Genomic DNA, 22,172 nt, shown 5'->3' with positions numbered 1-22,172 from the left:
CCACTTCCCAGTGTCTCCAAAATGTGCGCACGCATGACTCAGAGTTTGCTTACAGGTGCGCACATTCACCCGCCAAGTTTATTTTTATAAATCACAACCTTTGCGTGGGAAGTGGCGTACGCCACTTTCAAGCCCCGTTTTGTGCGTAAGCAAGCTTTATAAATGAGGCCCCAGGTCTTTAAATGACTAGAAGTTATTTACCCAACTCTTATCTGTAAGGTAAGTTGGTCCTTGATCTCTCTCCCTGAATACAATGAAAAATGCCATGAGCCAAATGTATGCTCCTCAGACTTCAGATCAGTTGTTGAAAGACCTTGAGATATTTCTTCAACAGTGAGCTGTTAGTGATCAGCAGTGTTGGGCAAGTTACTCTCAAAATGTAATGTATTACATATTACTAGTTACCCTAATTTAAAAGTAATAAGTTACTTTACAATATTATTATCTGTGTAGAGTAATAACTTACTTATTACACTACCTTTGCATTACTTTTACCAAAATGAGCTCAGAAGAACTAATTTTTATTTTAAATGGATGAGGGTCATGTTGTTCACAGCAGGCAATCAAGGCACAGAAGCTCCAGTTTATTACAGTTCATTTCAAATCCAGTGCTGAGCAGGTCTGACTCATTCATGCATTCACATACAGTGGTTACCACTTTGTATTAAAATCAGTGGCTTATATTAATAATAATGAACTTAATAAATTGCCTTGGACACAGGGAGGGTCAGGCAGAGGATCAAAGTCTAATTATGACACATGGATAAATATTCGTTGGCCTATGATATCAAACATGATAAACAAATATTGAGGTTGGCAAAACAAACAGAAGGGTGTGTGATTAAGTCACTATGACGAGCGCAAATGAATACATTGAAGCTGGTCAGCTACAACAGCACCAGAGAGAGTTATGCATAAGAATGGGACAGTGTGCCAGCATTGCTCTGCAGTTGCAGTTGCACTAACATCAGCCAGATATGCCGATCATCGCGATAAAGAAAAAACAAACCAGTTATCACTGTAACACATTACATTTGTAACATGTTACCCCCAACACTGGTGATCCGTAGATACATTTGTTTTTTAGATAAATTAGTGTTGACTAATGGCTACTTGACTTGTAGTTCCTCCCAAATTTGTGGTGCAACCTAAGGACCAGGATGGCATCTATGGAAAGGCAGTGATACTAAACTGCTCAGCTGAGGGCTATCCTGTTCCTACCATCCAGTGGGAGTACTCTAAAGGTAATCGCACAGCGTGACACAAACATGAATAACATGTATATTTACCCCATATAAATACAAATATTACATCCTTGTGGCAACACACAACTGTCTCTTTCGGGTCTGATTAAAGTGTTAGACATTTCAAAGACTTTGACGACTTTTAACTTAATAATTTGCCTTTCTTTTCTTTTGACAGTCATGCTGAGATGATCTGTATGCTAAGATTTTTTTGTCCTGTGGCAAGCTTATTTTCTATGATAGATCATCTTTCCCTGAATACCAACAGAAAAGCATAATGTCCACAGCCATGAGGCTGAATGCATAATGACATCCACCTCAAGTCCAAACAAGCACAATGAGATGAGAAACAGCAGCAGTTCAAGGAAGAGGTTTTTATTTCTCTGGAAGTAGGAAATTGGTGGGAGATTATGTTACTACTAAACTTATATGATCCCACCCTGGCTGGACACAATAAAAGTGACTCTTGAAAACAAAAAGGATCTGTATTGATGTGAAAATCTATTGCTTTTATTTTTGTAGTTATTACATTGCTTACTTATTATGATATATGACTGATGGTGAATCTTGATCTTCAGCTTCCTCCACAAGTGTTCTATTAGGTTTAAGTCTAGTGATTGACTGGGCCATTCCAACAACTTCATTTTCTTCCCCTGGAACCAGTCAAGAGTCTCCTTTGCAGTATGTTTTGGATCGATGTCCTGCAGGAAGATTTCCCCTGTATCTCATCCTCATAGTCAATGGCAAAAGATTCTGGTCAAGGAATTCCTAGTACATGGCTTCATTAATCTTCCCTTTGATGATTTGGATTCTGCTGGTACCATGAAAAGGGAAACAGCCTCATACCATAATGCTTCCGTCCATCCATCCATTTTCATCCACTTATCCGGGGCTGGGTCGCGGGGGCAGCAGGCCGAGCAAAGCACCCCAGGCATCCCTCTCTCCAGCAACTCTTTAGAGCTCCTCCTGGGGGACCCCAAGGCATTCCCAGGCCAGACGAGATATGAAATCCCTCCAGCTTGTTCTGGGTCTACCTTGGCGCCTCCTACCAGTGCCTGGGATACCTCCAGCAGGAGGTGCCCATGAGACATCCTAGTCAGATGCTCGAACCACCTCAACTGACCCCTTTCGACGCAAAGGAGCAGCGGCTCTACTCCGAGCTCCTCACCCTATCTCTAAGGCTGAGCCCAGCCACCCCACGGAGGAAACTTATTTCCGCCACTTGTATCTGAGATCTCAATCTTTCGGTCACTACCCAGAGCTCATGACCATAGGTGAGGGTTGGGATGTAGATGGACCAGTAAATCGAAAGATTGCCTTCCGGCTCTGCTCCCTCTTCACCACGATGGACTGGCGAAGCGCCCGCATCACTGCAGAAGCCGCACCAACCCGCTTATCCATCTCATGCTCCATTCAACTCTCACTCGTGAACAAGACCCCAAGATAATTAATCTCCCTTACTTGAGGCAGTAACTTCCCCAAACCCGGAGAGGGCAATCCACCGGTTTCCGGCAGAGAACCATGGCCTCAGACTTGGAGGTGCTGATTCACATCTCAACTGCTTCACACTCGGTTGTTGACTGCCCCAGTGCATGCTGGAGGTCACGGTGTGATGGAGCCAACAGAACCACACAATCTGCGAAAAGCAGAGATGAGGTCCCCAGACCGGACCCCTTCCTCCCCCTGGCTGCACCTCGAGATCCTGTCCATAAAAATCACGAACAGGATTGGTGACAAGGGACAACCTTAGTGGAGGCCAACACCCACGAGAATGTGTTTGACTTTACACCAAGTATGCGGACACAGCTCTCACTTTGGTCATACAGGGACCGGATGGCTCGTAGCAGCGAGCCTGGCACCCTCTACTCCCACACTACCCCCCACAAGACCCCCCAAGGGGCGCGGTCATAAGCCTTCTCCAAGTCCACAAAGCACATGTAGACTGGATGGGCATACTCCCACAACCCCTCCAGCAGCCTCACAAGGGTTAAGACCTGGTCCACTGTTCCACAGCCAGGACGGAATCCGCATTGCTCCTCCTGAATCTGAGGTTCGTCAATCGGTCGGAGCCTCCTTTCAAGCACCCTGGAGTAAACTTTACCCGGGAAGCTGAGCAGTGTGATACCCCGATAGTTAGAGCACACCCTCCGGTTCCCTTTTTGGAAGATGGGGACCACCATCCCAGTCTGCCACTGCAGGCACCGTACCCGACCTCCACGCGACACTGAAAAGGCGTGCCAGCCAAGACAGCCTAACAGTGTCCAGAGCCTTCAGCGTCTCAGGGCTAATCTCATCCACACCCGGCGTGTTGCCACTGGGTAGCTTTTTAACTATCTCAGCAACCTCTGCCAGGGATATGGGCAAGAGTTCCCCCGAGTCTTCAGGCTCTGCCTTGTTCATGGTGGACGTGATGGCCGGGTTCAGGAGGTCCTGAAAGTGCTCCTTCCACCGCCCGACGATGTCCCTAGTTTGGGTCAGCAGTTCTCCCTCTCTGCTGAGCACAGCTTTCCCTTCCTGAATTGGCTAACGGTCTGCCAGAACTTCCTTGAGGCCAACCGAAAGTCCTTCTCCATAGCCTCCCGGAACTCCTCCCACACCCGGGTTTTTGCTTCAGCAACCACCACAGCTGCAGTCCTTGTGGCCAACTGATGCCCGTCCGCTACCTCAGGAGACCACTGGGCCAGCCAGACCCGAAAGGCCTCCTTCTTCAGCCCGACAGCCTCCCTCACTGCTGGTGTGCACCAGCGGGTTCTTCAGATGCCGCCACGACAGGCATCGACAACCTTTTGACCACCTCCTAGCAGCCGCCTCCACAATGGAGGCTTTGAACATGGACCACTCAGACTCCATGTCCCCAACCTCCCCCGAGATGCAGGAGAAACTCTTATGGAGGTGGGAGTTGAAGACCCCACGGGACAGGGGCCTCAGCCAGACGTTCCCAGTTCACTCTCACTACCAATTGGGTTTACCAGATCTGTCCGGCAGCCTCCCCTGCCATCTGATCCAACTCACCACCAGGTGGTGATCAGATGACTGCTTTGCTCCTCTCTTCACCTGAGTGTCCAAGACACAGAGAGCTGAGCGCTTGTGGAAATCAACCAAGCTTCATGTACATCGTCTTTATTTTAAAGAACTGTTAGCTGAATTCAATTCTGTTGTTAGGGTGGCCAGAGCCTCATCAGAATCTCATCATCTCCAACAAGAGAAATCCCAGGGTCATTTTTGACACTTTTTAATGTTTTTTGTGAATAAGGTTGCCAGTGTCAAGGCCAGTATAACACCCTCCTCCTCCTCCCTTCCTGATCCTCCCAAACAATAGTCAATTATTGACAATCTCACCTGTCTCCTTACAAGACTTAGCAGGTCTTGTGTGCACTATGAAGATCTCTTCTAGTCCCCTGGCTATCCTGCCCACAACTTTGCTGAAAAATGTTTTCAGCTCTATTGGTCCATCTCTGCTCTCCATAATCAATAGCTCACTGGTTTCTGGTCGTGTCCTGTCCCATTTCAAGCAAGCGGTTGTTCAAAAAGCCCAATCTGGACACCGCTGTTCTTAGGAACTACCGGCCCATTTCCAAGTTGCCCTTTGTATCTGAGATTCTAGAAAAAGCAGTTGCAAACCAGTTAGTGACAGTGTTGAACAGTTACAATATCTTAGATAAATTTCAGTCCGGTTATCGTCAGTTACATTCCACAGAAACTGCTCTTCTCAGGGTCTCCAATGACATCATGATGGCCTCCAATGCTGGTAAATCCACTATCCTGGTTGTGCTTGATCTCAGTGCAGCCTTTGACACTGTTGATCACCACATCCTTTTAGACAGGCTGAGGGACTGGGTAGGCATCTCAGGGACCGCCCTTCATTGCTTTAAATCCTATCTGTCTGATCGATCCTTTTCTGTGGCTGTTGGCCCTCATAAATCAGAGTTTGCCCCCCTTTCTTGCGGGATGCCCCAAGGTTCAATGCTTGGGCCTATCCTCTTTATGCTATACATGCTCCCTCTCAGAGATGTCATCAGCAAGTTTGAAGGTATCTCATACCATATGTATGCAGATGACCTCCAGTTATATTTTTCTTTTAACCCTGATAGGACCGATGGAATTGATTCACTGTACGATTGTATGAATGTAATTAAGGACTGGATGGCTACTAACTCCCTTCAGTTGAATGCAGCTAAAACTGAGATTTTAATTATTGCACCTGACACCTCAGCATCTAAAGTGACCAGCTGCTTAGGGTCCCTCAGTGCAAATGTGCGCCCCAAGTTGAGAAACCTTGGGGTCACATTTGATCAGGCCATGCTCTTCGATAACCACATCAAAACTGTCACTCGCTCCTGCTTTTTCCACCTCAAAAACATTTCCAAACTCAGATCCATGTTAACTTATTCCGAGCTAGATATGATCATCCATGCTTTTATTTCCTCACGTCTAGATTACTGTAATTCTCTTTTCACCTGTCTCAATAAAACTTCTTTAGACCGCCTCCAACTAGTCCAGAACGCTGCCGCCAGGCTTCTGTCCAGATCTCATACGTTCACTCACATCACTCTAGTCCTGGCATCCTTGCACTGGCTCCCTGTTAATTTCAGGACCCAGCACAAGATTCTAACCATCACTTACAGAGCCCTCCATGGTCAAGCACCTGCATACTTGACGGATCTGGTGTCCTTTCACTGTCCTGTCAGGTCACTGCGGTCCGCTGAAGGCCACCTACTTACTGTCCCTTACACAAGATTAAAGACGAAAGGTGATAGAGCCTTTAAGGCTGTTGCACCGAAATGGTGGAATGCATTACCTCATGAGCTGAGAGCGGCCTCTTCCGTGGACATTTTTAAAAAGCAGTTAAAAACACATCTGTTTAGGCATGCGTTCCATTAATTGTCCATTGTATCATCTCTGTATTTCGCTGCACTTTACTTTTTATTTGTTTTTGTGTATTTTGCATTGTTTCTGTTATTGTATTTTTTGTATTTTATCTTGTGAAGCACTTTGTGAGTCCTCTCTGTGAGAAGTGCTATATAAATAAAATTTACTTACTTACTTACTTACTTACACACAGCCGCAGATCTGATGATACAACCACAAGGTCAATCATTGATCTTTGGCCTAGGGTGTTCTGGTACCAGGTGCACTTATGAACTCCCTGTGCTTGAACATGGTATTCGTTATGGCTAGTCCATGACTCGCACAGAAGTCCAATAACAAAACACCACTTGGGTTGAGATCAGGCAGGCCGTTCCTCCCAATCACCCCCTCCAGGTTTCTCCGTCATTGTCCATGTGAGAGTTGAAGTCCCCCAGGAGAACTATGGAGTCCCCAGTTGGCACCCCTTGCAGGAAGCCCTCAAGAGACTCCAAGAAGGCCGGCTACTCAACACTGCTGTTCGGTGCATACGCACAAACAACAGTCAGAGACCTTCTCTTTGCTACCCGCATTCGCATTAAGGCGAACCTCTCGTTTTCCAGGCAGAACCCCAACACGGCGGCGCTCAGCCGGGGGCTTGTGATTATCCCCACACCCGCCCGGCACCTCTCACCCTGAGCAACTCCAGTAAAAGCGAGAGACCAGCCCCTCTCCAGGAGTTTGGTTCCAGAACCAGTGCTGTGCATGGAGGTGAGCCCAACTATATCTAGTCGGTACCGCTCTACCTCCCGAACCAGCTCTGGCTCCATCCCCACCAGAGAGGTGACATTCCACATTCCCAAAGCCAGTCCGCGATGCCAGGGATCAGCACGGCAGGGGCCCTGACCCTGCCTGCCACCCGGCACACAATGCATCGCCCCCAATGTCTGCAGGTGGTGGGCCCACAGAGCGACAGCTCCATGTAATCTGTTTGACTGGGCCCCATGACCTTAGGCCCGGCCACCAGAAGGTCGCTGGTGAGCTCTCCCCCCGGGTCTGGCTCCAGGAGGGGCTCCGGTGTCCCCATATCGGGTGATGTACTCATCTCCCGAAAAGTCCGTGTCATCGAGGTCTTTGAACCGCTCTTAGTCTGGTCCCTTCCCCGGGACTGCTTTGCCTTGGGAGACCCTACCAGGGGCTATTACAGCTCCAACTTTCACAAGGACACGCAAACCCCTCCACCATGTTAAGGTGGCGATTCTCGGAGGAGATAATGCTTCTACCTCCAGTGTGGTATTTTTAAGGTTATATGCAGAGCCAATTCTCTCTCAAACAGGCCACATTGCAGTGTTACCCCAAAGCTTGTTTTAAGTTTGCTACACGACATTAGGAGAATCCTGTAGATTACCATGAGACCATCAGGGTGAGCAGACAAGTAAAAACACTATTCTGCACATATTACAACACCGACAGTAGTTTGGAGGTGGGAGCACCATGGTATTGGGCTGTTTCTCTTCTCATTGCACCAGCAGAATCCAAATTATCAAAGGGAGGATGAATGGAGCTGTGTACTATGAATTTCTTGAGAGCACTCTGTTGCCATCCATCAGGACGGTGAGGGTGATATGCATTCCAGCAGGACAACTATCCAAAACATACTGCAAAGAAGACTTTCAAATGGTTTCAGAGGAAGAAAATAAATGTGTGTGTTGCAATGGCCCAGTCAATCACCACACTTAAAGCTAAGAGAAACATCTGTGGAGGAAGCTGAAGATCAAGATCCATCAGTGGGCCTATCAGATTCTTCTAGATTTAAAGAATGTCTGTGGAAGAATGGACCAAAATCCAGTATGAGCACTGTGAGAGAATATGCCGCATGCGGTTGGCAATCCAGGCCGGTCATTCCTTGTCAGATTTATATGACCGTATGACACGTCTGATCTGAAAGCGTTTCATTGCAACAGTCCGGAAAACATAGCGGCGCGCCGTAAGTTTGTTTTTGTTTGCATGGTTGCTGAGCAACGGAGACTTTGCTGGTTCAAATGACTTTAGGCTACAACGGGCTTGCACAGACTTTTTTTTCCAACACAAATCAACAGTGGAAACAGAAATGCCATTGCAAAGTACTTGTATGGTTTTTACAGCACAAACGCTTAATTAAACAGCATATACGAGGACAAATTGAGGACAAATAACTTTGTTTACCATTCACAATGTGCTCAGCCATCTTCGTCGTGACGTCAATTCTACCGACTCGGTCTACCTGGACCTTGCCCGAGTTTGATGATGAGACCTCCGGGTAGAAAGGGTGTTCTTTTGTACCGTTCCGGACCGGAAACCGTATCAATCCCGGTTCCAGCTACCAATAGAATGCAGCATTAGTTTCTTCATACAGGGAGCATCGTAAAAGCTGGTGCTGCAAACACAGGCTTCTCTACCAATTCTAAAATACATTTCTGTTGGCATGCTTTATACTTTTTTTTTTATGTGTTAATCCACATTATTGCACATAACTTTTTTCATCACATCACTTTTTTATTGAGTTAATATTAATGTTTGATGTAAATTTAATGTAAATGGCTGCATTGGAAATATGATAAATAAACAAGAAAGTTGACGTGTTGAATATGCTATTTCCCCTTGTATATATATAATATGTAGTGGTAAAATACAGTTTACAAGTCTGTAAATTGTAAATGTACATTTATCCACTGTGGGTCTTATAGGTGCACAGTGAGCGCACATGCTGAGTGTGATACAAGAGAAAATCACAGTCACTATCTGTTTTTAATGCAGAACAAGAATGGGGTCCATTTTTTTCCAAAACAGGTCTTGGCATCCTGAGAGTCTGAATGCAACTCATTTGTTCAATTACCAGAGTTCCACCACCAACACAAATCATTATCTCTTTAAGGCCAGCTGTAGTATTGACGAAGGATCTTTTCATTGATAGGTAGCATTTGAACTTCTTGAGCAGAGGTATGTCAACATTAAATGGTCTCATTTCACTGTTATTCCTTGATAACCCCTCAGAGTGTCTTTTTCCTCATGCTTAAAACCAGACCTGTTTTAGGTGGGTTGGCATACCTGATAAGGTCATAGAAAATTGATGCAGTACCCCAGCTACAGTAGACATACTGTAGTGGGGTTCAAATTATAGTGATTGGGATTGAGGTAGCTCTATACTTTCAGACTCCATTGCAATAATGGAGAAAAATCTGGACTATCAGCTATGTGTGCTCCTGCATTTTGATCTAACTATGATTGACACTCACTCTGTCCCTTCCCACAGGTGCTGGGGTCCCTCAGTTTAAACCCATCGCCCTCAACTCAGGCTTTCGGATTGAGGTGCTGGTGAATGGCTCTCTGTTCATCAAGCACGTGCTGGAGGAAGACAGTGGCTTCTACCTGTGTAGAGTCAGCAACGATGTTGGAGCTGATGTCAGCAAGTCCATGTATCTCAATGTCAAAAGTAAGTCTCATGGGAAAACACTACCAAAAACTGTGAATGTAAAACTTCCATTTAAGGTGTTGTTGATAGTGATGTGTGTATTAAAATATCTATCTCTGTATTTAGAGTTCTATATCACACAGGCTCCGCCCTGCACTGGACTCTTTGGGTAATAATCCTCTAATCACGAGCATGCATTTGCACACTTAGAGAAGCATAAACATAGGCGGCCAATCAGGACATGCCTATCCAAATATGTGTGAACCCAACAGTATTGCGGTGGGCAGATTCTTGCTGTCAGACATCCTTTTTCTCTTCAGCGACGGTGATTTGCACACTAAGTGGCTTCCTCCATGGCTAGAACTGGTGCATCAAGAAATTTAGAAGCCAGCAGCAGTGGGGTCACTTCAGACGTTTCGACCTGATGCTTCGTTGCCATGAGAGTGAGCAGGAGCCCAACATCAATGATATCAAGGCCCCTGCTTCAACTGCCACACTCCGCCGCCACCTCTGGTCACGCTCGCTGTAGATGATGACATCTCATCACTCTCCTGTATATCAGCCATGGGAGTTCACCAGGACCTCGCGCAGACCCATTTTGGATTTCCACATCCTAAGCTGATGCATTGCCTGCAAAATGCACTTACTGGAACTGGTCCAGCCAGGCAATTGGTTCACAACTGTTGACTGAAAGGACACATACTTTGATGTAACTGTGGCTCTGAAACACAGGAAATTCTTATGTTTCACCTTCCAGAGATTAGCCTACCAGTACAACAGACTGCTGTTTTGCTGTTTGGCTATTCCCTGTGATCTCGCACTTCAGCAAATGTGTGGATGTGGCATGAGGGTCTTCTTTTATCCCCATGACCTCATCATCATGGCCAAGTCCAAGGAAATGGGCTATGTTCTACACAGCCCAATTAATCTTACACCTTAACTGGATGAAGAGCAGCCCTATACCATACCAACGGGTGGAGTACTTGGACGTTGTGTTCAACACACGCAGCCTGTGGGCCACTCTCTCAGAATGCATGATGACAGCCCTGTGGCAAACAGTTAGCAAACTGTGGATTTTTGTGACGGGACAGCGTTAACTGTCATTCAAGCGCTTGGGGTAGTGGCAGTAGCACACCCCAGGGTACTGCTGGGGCTACTACAAATGCAGCACCTGCAGAGGTGGTTTTCTAGTCTTCGCTTGCATGCTAAAAAGCACAAGCAATGCTTGGTTACCATTCTTCCCTCAGTACAGGACAATCTGAGACACCTGTCAACACCTGTTGCAGGAAACACTTCTGAGACAGGTGACCCCCTATGCCAGTGTGTTCATGGATGCATCCCTGACAGGGTGAGGAGGGACCTGACTGCAGAGAGCAGTAGGTGTTGTATGGCCTCCAACAGTCGTCCAACACATCAAGCTCCTCAACCTACAGGCAGTGTTTTTGGTCCTCCAACACTTCAGGGTTCTGACACAGGGAGAGCACGTGTTGGTGAGGACTGGCAACTGTGTTGCCACGGCCTACATAAACAGACAGGGTAGAACTCTGTCTGCTGCGCTTTTGAGGATGACGCAGAGCCTGTGGTTGTGGGCCTCACATCACTGCTGTTTCTAAAGGTGCTTCATGTTTCGGGACTGAAAAACAGAGGTACTGAGCTCATGTTGAGGCGCGGTCCCCTACCAGACAAGCGGAGACTTCACCCAGGGGTAATGAGGCAGATCTGGACTCCATTCAAGACAGAGGAAGTGAATCTGTTCACCAGCTGACACAACACCCATTGTCGCTATGGTTCCCCTGGTGCCATAAGACAATCCCTCCCAGGGCTGGATGTGTTTTCACATGTGCCATGGCCAATTAAGCTGCTCTGTTCCTTTCTTCCCCTCTGTCTCATCCCTCCCTGTTAGAGAGAGAGTCATGAGCAGTTGCTGGTCATTCAGATTGCCTCAGGTTGCCACTTTGCACGGTTTTATTCAGAAATGACTCAATGGTGGCGGCCCAGCTCTGAACTATCTCTCAGTTGTGGAGACAGGTACAATAGGCACACTGCCCACACTGGGTCTTGGCTCCTGAGAGGAACAGACTGACAAGGGCTGGACTCTCTGGGCAGGTTGTGTAGACCATCCAAGCAGCGAATGTGGGGTCCACCACTGCCTGTTAGAAGGAAAAGTGGTTGGGGTTCCAATGCTGGTGTGGATAAAAGAAGGCTAGATCCGATCTGTCATGTGCTGTTGGCTCTATTTTTTTCCTTTTTGCAGTGTTTGATGAATAGAGAGCTGTTACATGCCACTATTAAAGTGTACACGGTAGCCATCTCTTCCTGCCATGATGGTTTTGGGAATAGCCCGTTTTTGCCCACCATCTCTTTCAGTGGTTCTTGCACGAGGTCAGAGGATGGGGTGATGCGTCCAGTTAAGGGTCCCTTTGGGCCTCTTAAGTGCTCCTCTCTAAAGGTGTTGTCATTCAAGACAGCTTTGATGCTTGCTATGACATCAGCTAAGAGAGTGTGTCAACTAACCGCCCTGTTGGTGCACCCCAGTTGCTTGCTGCTTTGTGGTGACCACAGTGCACCCTCTCTCAGACAAAATCCCTCCTTTATTCCCAGACCATAAGGTATTCATCCAGGTTGATGTAATTCAGTGAGATTCAGTTAGTATCTTATCTTATCTTATCTTATCTTATCTTATCTTAGATGCCTTTTGGGGAACAGGAGGCAAAATTGTATCTGTTCTGTCCAGTTTGTGCATTTGCATGTTATGTTGTAAACAGCCTCCATCAAAGGACTATACAGCTCTTTGTGTATTTTGGTGATGCCGTGGCCAGTAAGGTCCTATCCAAGAAATGTCTTGTGAAATAGCTTTGTGGGTGCTTCTCCCAAGCCTACAGGCAGGCAGGCAGGACCCTCCCGCTGTGGTCAATGCACACTCCACACGCAGTGTGGCAGTGTCATTGGCCTTGTTCAGCGTGTTGAGTGTTGAGGACATATGGACAGCAGTGTCGTGGTCTACGCCATGTTCATTCATACATTTCTATCTCTTGGACATGCCAGGCTTCTTGGTTGGGTGTCACTTGTGTTGTATCTGACTCCCCTTTGGGCATGATACAGCAACATGTCTCTGTGCTCCTTTATAACCTAGGAAATGTGGTGTGCTGGGTGTCTTTCGACCACCCTGAAAGGTTAGACCATGGCTCCACCCAGTTCAATTGCTTACCTGCTGGATTGGCTGGGGCCTACTTCTCCGCTGCAGTGGTCTGGGTTATAAAGAAGTAGGAGGAGTATTTGCCAAAGGGTCCAATAGAAGTCTCAGTCTGTGCTTATAGTACTACGGTTACAATATTAAAACTTTTGATGTGTATATAGTGTATTCTTACAGTCAGCTTTCCATAAATAATTTTAAGTTACACATGAAGCTTAACATAATTTCAATCCGTAAAACTTTCTTTTTGCAACTCATTCATTCACATTTCTCTCTGTGTCCCTCCTCTCTGTCTTCATTCGTAATCAGCTGACTATTGGCTGTCCTTTTTTAGTTAAACCAGTCAGATTTTGCCTCAATCTCTTCAGCCAATCATATTGTTGCTGTCAAACTCTCTGTTTTCCTCTCTGCTGTCAGCTGTCATTTCAGTGCAAATCAGCAAGGATGTTTCAACATCTTTTTAATTTTTCATTGTAGTAGCTAGCTGCTGTCTGATTCCTTAACCCAGAAGAATCAGCAGTGTTGTTTTTGCTGGTCAGAGGCTCTGTCAATTGACATTGTTATCCAGTTTTAAGCCACATTTAAGTTTTTTTAGATACCTGTTGCTTTACCGACTTTGAATGTTTTGTCAAGGTAAAAGATTTTAGTCATCAGCATCTTGGATTTTAAGTTAACTTGGAGAGAGGAGAGAGGCTGCTCAAAAAGCTTCCACTACTACAATGACAACTACTGCTGCTACAAAAAGGCCAAACTTTTCCAATGGGCCCACTTCCTGTGATGCATGCCTCAACTTACCATGCAGTCTCTGGCTTATTCCAACCAAGCTATCCACATAGGCCTTTATTCCCCAGAAAATGTCTCAGACCCTCCAGATCATCAGCCTCCCTCATCGCTGTTGTTCTTTTGCAGCTGCCTCTGTGTTCAACAGCACTTAACAGCTAAGCCACTCTGGTCACCTCAACTTTCTGGGGTGGGCAGACATCTGCATGCAGCAATATAACCACTAATCTCAGGTGAAAGAATCATCATGGCAACATTTTTTAAAAAGAGCCACAAAAAGATCACCACCAAGAAAATGCTGAATGTGGTCATATTGTGTAGATCCCCATTTAAGTGAGACTGTCCACCAGCAAGTTTTTGGTAGCGCTCTGCATCTACCGCTATATGATCTGCTCTATCTAATCAAAGAGAGGACAAGAACTGATTCATATTTTGGCACTGTCTGGTGATATGAATCCTAAAATATGGAAGAAACATTGTGTATCAGTGTTTCAGTTATTCTCCAGCAGCCATTTGCTCTTTATCCCCATAAACAATATGAACTGCTCCTCTTTGGACACTGAAATACCGGTCATGCTTGCCGTAGTTTCCCAAGCATTTCCTGCACTATCTGTAGAAATACAAGGTTCACAGCAGTGTTGTTTTACCCTTGATCCTCCGGGGTTGCATCTCTGGTCATCACAGCTCTCAGGCTGTTCCCCAAATCAATCCATAGCCAGATCCCCTCATGGCAAGAGAACCAACACAGTTAAAATATGTAACATGTCTTCTTATTAGTAATGTTACCATCAATCAGTCTTCTCAACTAGGTTCAGTGTTTTGTAGACACATTCCTCACTCAATTCACACCACACTGAATATTTATTATCTAATTTGTTTTAGCTAACTACAAGGGTAACAAACATTCATTCAGCATACATATTAGAGACGGGCCTGTATTTCTGAATTTGTCTGTCCCCTAAGGGTATTTGCTCATATGTAGCATAAAATGTTTTCAGTCCTCTTCTTTTTTCTCAGTAAATTCTTGTACCACATCATACAATAAACACAATACCAATTCCATATCTGACACTCAGATATAGACATGGTCTGTGATGACCCCATGAGATCCTGGCACCATATTGATAATGACGTCTTGCAATATGTGATCTTTCGTGACCCCATACATCACCTTCAGTTTATTATGACCTTATCAAATCATGTCAACGTGACCACATTCATGGTATTATTTTACTTATAATAAGTGTGACTGATAACAATACTTTTCTTTCAGCCATGCATTTCTTTGCCTTTTTTTTTCTAATTAGGCCTGCATATTTTACTAGAAATCCACTGCTAACTGGTGAGGTGGAAGAATCAAGATGAATTGTGTTGGTTTGTTGTTAGGGGCGGCTGTGGCTCAGAGGTAGAGCGTGTCGTCCACCACTCAAAAGATCAGCGGTTCGATCCCGGGCTCCTCCAGGCTGCATGTCAAAGTGTCCTTGAGCAAGATACTGAACCCCAAATTGCTCCCATCGATGTGTGAGTGTGTTAAAACTGAGTAGCAGGTGGCACCTTGTATGGTAGCCTCAGCCACCGGTGTATGAATGTGTGTGTGAATGGGTGAACGTGACTCGTAGTGTAAAAAGCGCTTTGAGTGGTCACTAGATGACTAGAAAGGCACTATACAAATGCAGGTCCATTTACCATTCTTCTCTTTTTTTTCTTTGGGGGTGTCCTATACCACTCACAGCTTCACTACCCCCTAAAAGCACATGACGTCACAATGGGTTCTATTCACCAAAGACTATACTGTGGAGGTATTTTTGTGTCTTTTTGTTGCAATCATATAAAACTGTTTTGAGAGCATATTTCTTGAACTGCAATCAAAAATCAAGTTTGTAAGTAAATACGTGTGATCATTTTGCTTATAAATCAGTCCTCTTTGCTTGCAAGTTAAAAAGTTTTGCTTGCAGATCAGTCCTCTTTGCTTGCGAGTTAGAAACGTTTGCTTGCAGATCAGTCCTCTTTGCTTGCGAGTTAAAGTTTTGCTTGCAAGTTCAACTGCACTTAATGGGCGGGGCCTACACTGATGGCTGCAAGTAGAGTTTCTATTGGTGGGTTTGACGTGGCTCCATACAGACCGGGCTACCCCCACGATTCCCTCTCTCCCACTGGAAGCACTCGACAGTTGGCATTACTGTTACACCCCGGGGCATCAACGGTACTGACCGTTACACCGTTGAATAGTTCTTCCCTGGCTAAACAAAAGCAATCTACATGCACCAGTTCAAATAAAACATTCTTGCTATTATTAGGCCTGGTCCGCACGGACCTGTGTACTTCTGAAACCGTGTAATATTCTATGCAATTTGGCTGTTTGGCCACACGCAACCGCACTTTTGGGCCCCCGAAACCGCGTTTCTTTGAAACCGGAGTCCAAGGTGAAGTTTTTGGAAGACTCTGGTGCCAGCGGTTGCGTGTAGACAGGATAACCGCAGTATTTTATTACCTGTCTCCACTGTTTGATGTCAGAGCGACGGCAATCTGGAAATCCATTGGTAAAAAAAAAAGAAAAAAGAATTTTTTTTTTTCTTCCTTTACCTCTGGAGGCACAGCCCGGAGTTTTTCGACTAACGGGTGTACAGGAGCCTCGGCGATCGCTCACGCCCTTAACTTCCGGCGGTGCCCCCAGGGAAGCGCTGTGTTGTTTATAAATACTTCGGGTAGAAAACCAGCAGAGTTTAGCTATATAAAACATTTTTCACGTCACTATATCACCGTGTAGACTAATCATATTTTTGTTAAGTCTATGAACACAATGATTGAACAAACGTTACTATTTCTGTGTGTTTTGTAATTAACATGGTTATCGTAGATTAGCTGGGCTAACCGTTAGCTGTTAACGTTAGCCGTTAGCGGTGTCTGTAATAACCATAGACTGTATAAAAATAAGGTAATAACTCAATAAACGGTCCATGAATAAAAAAAAATTTCCAGCGGATATCTTAGTTACAACATGAGTGAGCTACCAAAGCAGTTTTGTGTTGCTATGTGTGGTATTTATTCAGTTTTGTGAAATCACGATGTCTAGAAAGCAGCAGTAGCTGCAGCTGACAGGGACAGTTAGCAAAGCTAACATCAGGACATCATCTGTTAAAAGCCTCCCGTTGTCGGATACGACATGAAACTACTCCAGTTTCCTCAATCATGTTGTAACTAAGACATCCACTGGAAAAAAAAAAATTTTTCACGTTGATGAGACGGCGTTTTGGGTGGAGTAGTCGGTATGGACGCGGAGCTTGCTGTTTCTGTAGGTACACATTTCCTGGGGACACCTGCATGTCTTGGCCATGCCCCCTCCATTGTGATTGGCTAAAGCGCAGCATCGTTCAAACTCAAAGCCCCGCCCTCCCCCCCCTGTAGTCGTCTTTCACACAGGGCTGCCAACAGATTCTATAATGTAAATTGCAGAATCTGTCTTGAGAGATTAGAGCGACGGTAAATAGCTCTTTTCTAAAAGTTTACAAACTACTAAAATCCCACATCCTGTGTTAAATACAATGTATCTTAACTATATTTACAATGAAGCTTGATTCTGCACTATGCACTTAGCCCGTATGTGAATGTTTACCGTTGCTATGGCAACAAGTGCCAGCTGACGTTAGCGTTAGTTAGCTTAGCTCAATCGTCCGACAAACAATAACCCATAAAATTATAACTCAACATATTTAAACAAAATCAACAACAGCTACCAACAGTTACAGTCCTTACAACCTTAGCTAATGTGCTGTCACAGGTTAGATTGTCAAAATTAAAGTAATAACAGCTTAAATCCCTGAGGAACTACGCTAGCATTAGTGACGGTTGCATCCACTCGTATGCAGTTACCTTACATTACAGTTCCCTCAAACAATATCACGAAGCGCAATACAAACTATAGGCTATAAACAAATTATCTATTAAGGGTAGACTACTGATAAAATCTGAAGATGCTTAGGTGATATTTACCCACCTGAAAGAATAAATGAAAACAAACGGTGATTTTTGCTGGTCTTCAGTAGCTTTACTCTAGGTGTAACTGCCAACTGAAGAACGCAGCGCAAACCACCCATTTATATACCCAGATTTGCTCTCGTGCCTTTACTCCAATCAATTATGCTTTAAATTGAATGGGGGTATCTGTATGGTATCTGTAAAGATACAAAATCGATATCATATGCATAAAATAATGTCACAATTGAGTGGGCAGATAAATATGTCACACTAACTTTATGTCACACTAACTTTATTTGTGAGCGTGCTATCTGCTCTCTTTGGATGGCATATCCAGCCGCTCGACCTAACAACCAACGAAGGAGGCTGCTCCTGTTGCTTGCTACCCCAACTACACTACCACAAAAGCAGCGACAGGCCTGTCAACGGAGGTTCTGGATCCGGCCGGGTTGGACCTCCGTTAGCAGGCCCGTCGCTGCTTTCGTGGAAGTGTAGTTGGTCGTTCAGGAGCCTCTGTCTCTCTCTCTCTCTCTCTGTCTCTGTCTCTCTGTCTCTCTTTCTGTCTCATTGTAACATACGGATTACTGTTAATTTATCATGTTGATCTGTTCTGTACGACATCTATTGCACGTCTGTCCGTCCTGGAAGAGGGATCCCTCCTCAGTTGCTCTTCCTGAGGTTTCTACCGTTTTTTCCCCCGTTAAAGGGTTTTTTTGGGGGAGTTTTTCCTTATCTGCTGTGAGGGTCCTAAGGACAGAGGGATGTCGTATGCTGTAAAGCCCTGTGAGGCAAACTGTGATTTGTGATATTGGGGTTTATAAATAAAATTGATTGATTGATTGAATTAGGTCACGCTATTTTTGTGGATCGGGTTGTTTTTATTTTCCGCACTTCCCTATTCCGATATTGACTCTGACTAACTGATTGGTTAAAATGGCCTTTCCATTAGAAGTTGCATCGCCACCTACTGCTTTGGCATTTGTATTACATCACTTGGTAGCGGGTTTTGCGGTTTCGTGTCGATATCATATTTTTTCATCACACCACTGGTGTGGACGAATTTTTTTGGAAACCGGAGCCCGAAAAACTTTGGTTTCAGAATTGATTTTCGCCACAGCTCCCTCACTGAATTCCCCGTGAACTACAGAACTCCCATGTTGCTTTGCAAGCGTACTAGGCTGATGAGTAGAATTTAAGAAACAGGCTAAATGACATGATGTTGCACACTATTGTACAGTAGGTGACGATATGCACCTTTAAATTGTTTGCAATCCGCCAACAAACCGAGAGAAGAAGGAAAAAAATGCTTTGCAAGCTGTCATTCCGATTGAGACTGACCAATAGAGACGTGTCTTACAGCTTTCAGTATAGGCCCTGCCCACCAGGTTCAACTTTTTACTTGCAAAACTTTTTGACTTGCAAATGAAAAAAATGACTCGCAATTAACAAAAATGACTCGCAAACAAAACTTTAGGCTTTGCCTTTTTTAATCAATCATTTTTTACTTGCAATTAAACATTTTTTGATTACATTATTGATACTTTTGCTTTCAAGTATTTTTTTTGATTGCCTACCTACTCTGTTTGATTGAATAATAAAGAAACAAAGGTAGCTCCATACTATACACATTTCTATTCTTTATTGGGCACATGCAAGTTAAATATTTGTTTAGTCTTCATGAAGTCTCTAATTATTGAGATGAGGCTTAGTATAAGTTCAATCAGCAAGACATCAGTTATGCCAGGATCTCAACAGCCAATCATACAGTTTCTGTTTGACTTTAAATGTGTTCTTTGTTCTTTCTGCTGCTATCAGTTGTCATTTCAGTCCATAATCTCCACCTCTTTCACCTCAAGTTTCATCACTTCCAGTGCATAGGTCTTATCTCACCTGAAAACCACTCCTCTTCACATTCATCAAGATCTCAGCTCTTCATCTAATATCTCCACAACCAGTGTCCAGACTCCATCAGGGGGGTATCCTATATAACGGCAGGTTTGCCTACCTCCTTAAAATATGATGATGTCATACTGTAATGGGACCCAAATGCCAAAGACTATACACATTTCTCATGGGAATTTATTATTTGTTCACCCTTCAAAAAGTCTCTTCTGATTGAAATGATATTATCTAGTCAGCTCTTTTCTCCTTTTCCATGCTGTGGCTGTTCATGCTCAGTGTTTCTGGTAGCATAAGACAAAAAGGTAACACTAAACCACAAAGGTTTAGGTTAGCTTCCCAGACAGAGAGTTGCTAAAATCATGGATTTGATAGTTTACATTCTTCTTCTGTGACAAACAACCTTGTCATAAGTAATGTATATTTGAATTCCACAAAAAACATACATACAAAGTTCTTCTACACAGGCTCTGCCCTCTACTGGACTCTAAGGGTAGTGCTTTTGGGCATAAATGTTGTACAACAATGCAGTCCATCATCATTTTTTTCTTCAGCGACAGCAATTTGCCCACTAATCAGCTTTCTTCACGGTTGCAGTCGCAGCTACAGGAACCTCATTAGTACCTCAGTACAGACCATGTAGAGGGTGGGGTTCAGCAGCCATCAGCCTGCAAGGCCTGCCGGACTCTGCCCAAGTGTAGACAGCAGCAGCCGTGGGATCACTTCAGCCCCCATGGTCACAGAGGGTCTTTTCAAATCAATCTCATCGGTCACCCAGCGCGTCAAACATGTAGAAGAGAAGAGATTATATTGTCACTGACTGCTGCTCATTCATCCACAGGAAGGAGATGAGACAAAGCAAAGTAAGAGAGGAGAGGAGAAGAGAGAGACAGTAGTACAATGCTCTGGTTACCCCCACTTCCCTTGCTGCGTCTTTCGAGAAACTCAGACATGGCCCCCCTCAGAGCCGACGTGCACGGCTGCAATTTTGTTAATGTTGGTGCTGATTTTGATGTTGGTAATGTGAAAATGATTTGATTTAAACAAATACTATTCCTTGAGAACACATTCCTCTCTCTTCCCCAGTTTCCCATTATGTCTCACTAAATTTGGCTCAACAGACCATTTTCATATGACATTTCATTCCTGTTCTGTACCAAGCACACACATACACCTACCACCCCAGTACAGGCCCCATCTCCTGTAAAAGAAAAAGTGGAAGAAGGACTCGTGTAATCAGTTTTAACTGGTGGCATAACAGCTCCATTTATCAATGCCATGTGTGGTGTGAGAATGTAAAAGTGGTACACATCACCCTGTGTTCCACTGGAGCTATTGTTGCTGCTGGATTGGAGTGCATAGACAAGATTTCCTGGGCAACTGTTTCTGTTCCCCCTTGATCTCCTTACTGTAGACACGAGGAATTTAAGGCAGTATGTCCATTCATGAACACTGTATTATTGCAAGATTTCAGAAGAGTCACATCACCTTACATGTAGTTTCTCTGATTGACATAGAACAATACACATGTCTAATTCTCCCTCACAATCTCCATGGGAGACAAAAGGATTAAACACAGCAACATGCTGTCAGCTGCTGGTCACCATGGCTTGGAACTTTTCATGTCACCAGTAATGCATTCAAGGATCTCAACACTGGCTCAGAAATGTCCATGTTGGCCTCCCATCAGTCAGCCTTCCATTTATGGGAGATTTGTCAGAGGAGTGGGACAGGATATAACAGCTTTTTAGCTGCCAGCCCACAGCTGGCCAACAAATGTGTCTATTTATCCCTTACCACTCTCTATACAGAAAACAAGAGGAATTAAAGAAGCTGAATCCAGTCATGAGTGCTGTACTCTGAGTGAAAGCTGTCACCACACACGTCACCCAATGCAGCCAATCTGATAACCAAAGAAATAATACATGTATCTATTACTCCATCGCTAATCTCCATGGGAGACGTGAGGGATTAAGCTGCTGCATTATTTTATGGGAAAGCAGGTGGTGATGCGTTCATGGAACTCACCACCAGCTCTGCCCTTTCCATATTGGCCTCTGATGTGCCAGCTTCCGTTTATGGAGTGTCTAGCAGCAGAGAGGACCGAGACAGGATATCACAGCTTTTCAGCTCAAACCCCACAGCTGGTTACTTGTCCCTAACACACCTTTAAGGGAAGTGCCGACAACTGCAGATTAACACAATGAACATGCAGGATGTTGATCCGGTCTCTGCTCATGGGCATCAAGGAGGTGAATTTCTCCTTCCAGACTGAAAATAAATTACCTCTCAGCAGAGATCCAGGACCTGTAACAGAAACAGTCCCCACTCACAACAGAAAGAAGGGGTTTAACTCTGCATATTTCCTGTGTTCCCAAGAAGATGGGAGAGTTCAGACCCAAGAAAGCTGCTTTATGTCTTTATGCCCCTCTCAAGCCTCTGGAGCACTTCTCTCTGAAGGCATTGTCATTCAAGACAGCTTTGCTGCTTGTGATGACATCAGCTAAGAGAGTGTGTGAATTAAATGCTCTGTTGGTGCACTCCAGTTGCTTGCTGCATTATGATGACTGCAGCAGGGTTATCCTCAGACCAAATCCTTCCTTTGTTCCCAAGAACTTAGGAGTTCTTTGAGGTCAAGAATTAAACGGTTTGATGCTTTTTGTCTTACACCCCATGTGGGGAACAGGCTGGCAAAATTGCATTTGCTTTGCCCAGTTTGTGCAATGACATGTTATGTTGAACGCATGGTCCAGATCAGACGTACTGAAGAACTGTTTGTGTGTTT

At 44.8% G+C, this 22,172-nt stretch overlaps 1 protein-coding gene across 1 annotated transcript in view; it reads left to right on the top strand.

Annotated features, from left to right (window-relative positions):
• The window catches only part of dscama (Down syndrome cell adhesion molecule a), a 324,415-nt gene that overhangs the window by 184,372 nt on the left and 117,871 nt on the right, over window positions 1–22,172 (top strand). The window contains exons 10-11 of the mRNA XM_050035201.1: window positions 1,125–1,244; window positions 9,382–9,561. Coding sequence (XP_049891158.1) covers window positions 1,125–1,244; window positions 9,382–9,561 — 300 coding nt within the window. The remainder of the gene's footprint in view (window positions 1–1,124; window positions 1,245–9,381; window positions 9,562–22,172) is intronic.

The sequence above is a fragment of the Epinephelus moara genome, chromosome 3 (assembly GCF_006386435.1).
Source record: "Epinephelus moara isolate mb chromosome 3, YSFRI_EMoa_1.0, whole genome shotgun sequence".
Taxonomy (NCBI): Eukaryota; Metazoa; Chordata; class Actinopteri; order Perciformes; family Serranidae; genus Epinephelus; species Epinephelus moara.
Note: the sequence above shows the minus strand (reverse complement) of the source record. Positions and strands in the feature narration are given on the sequence as shown.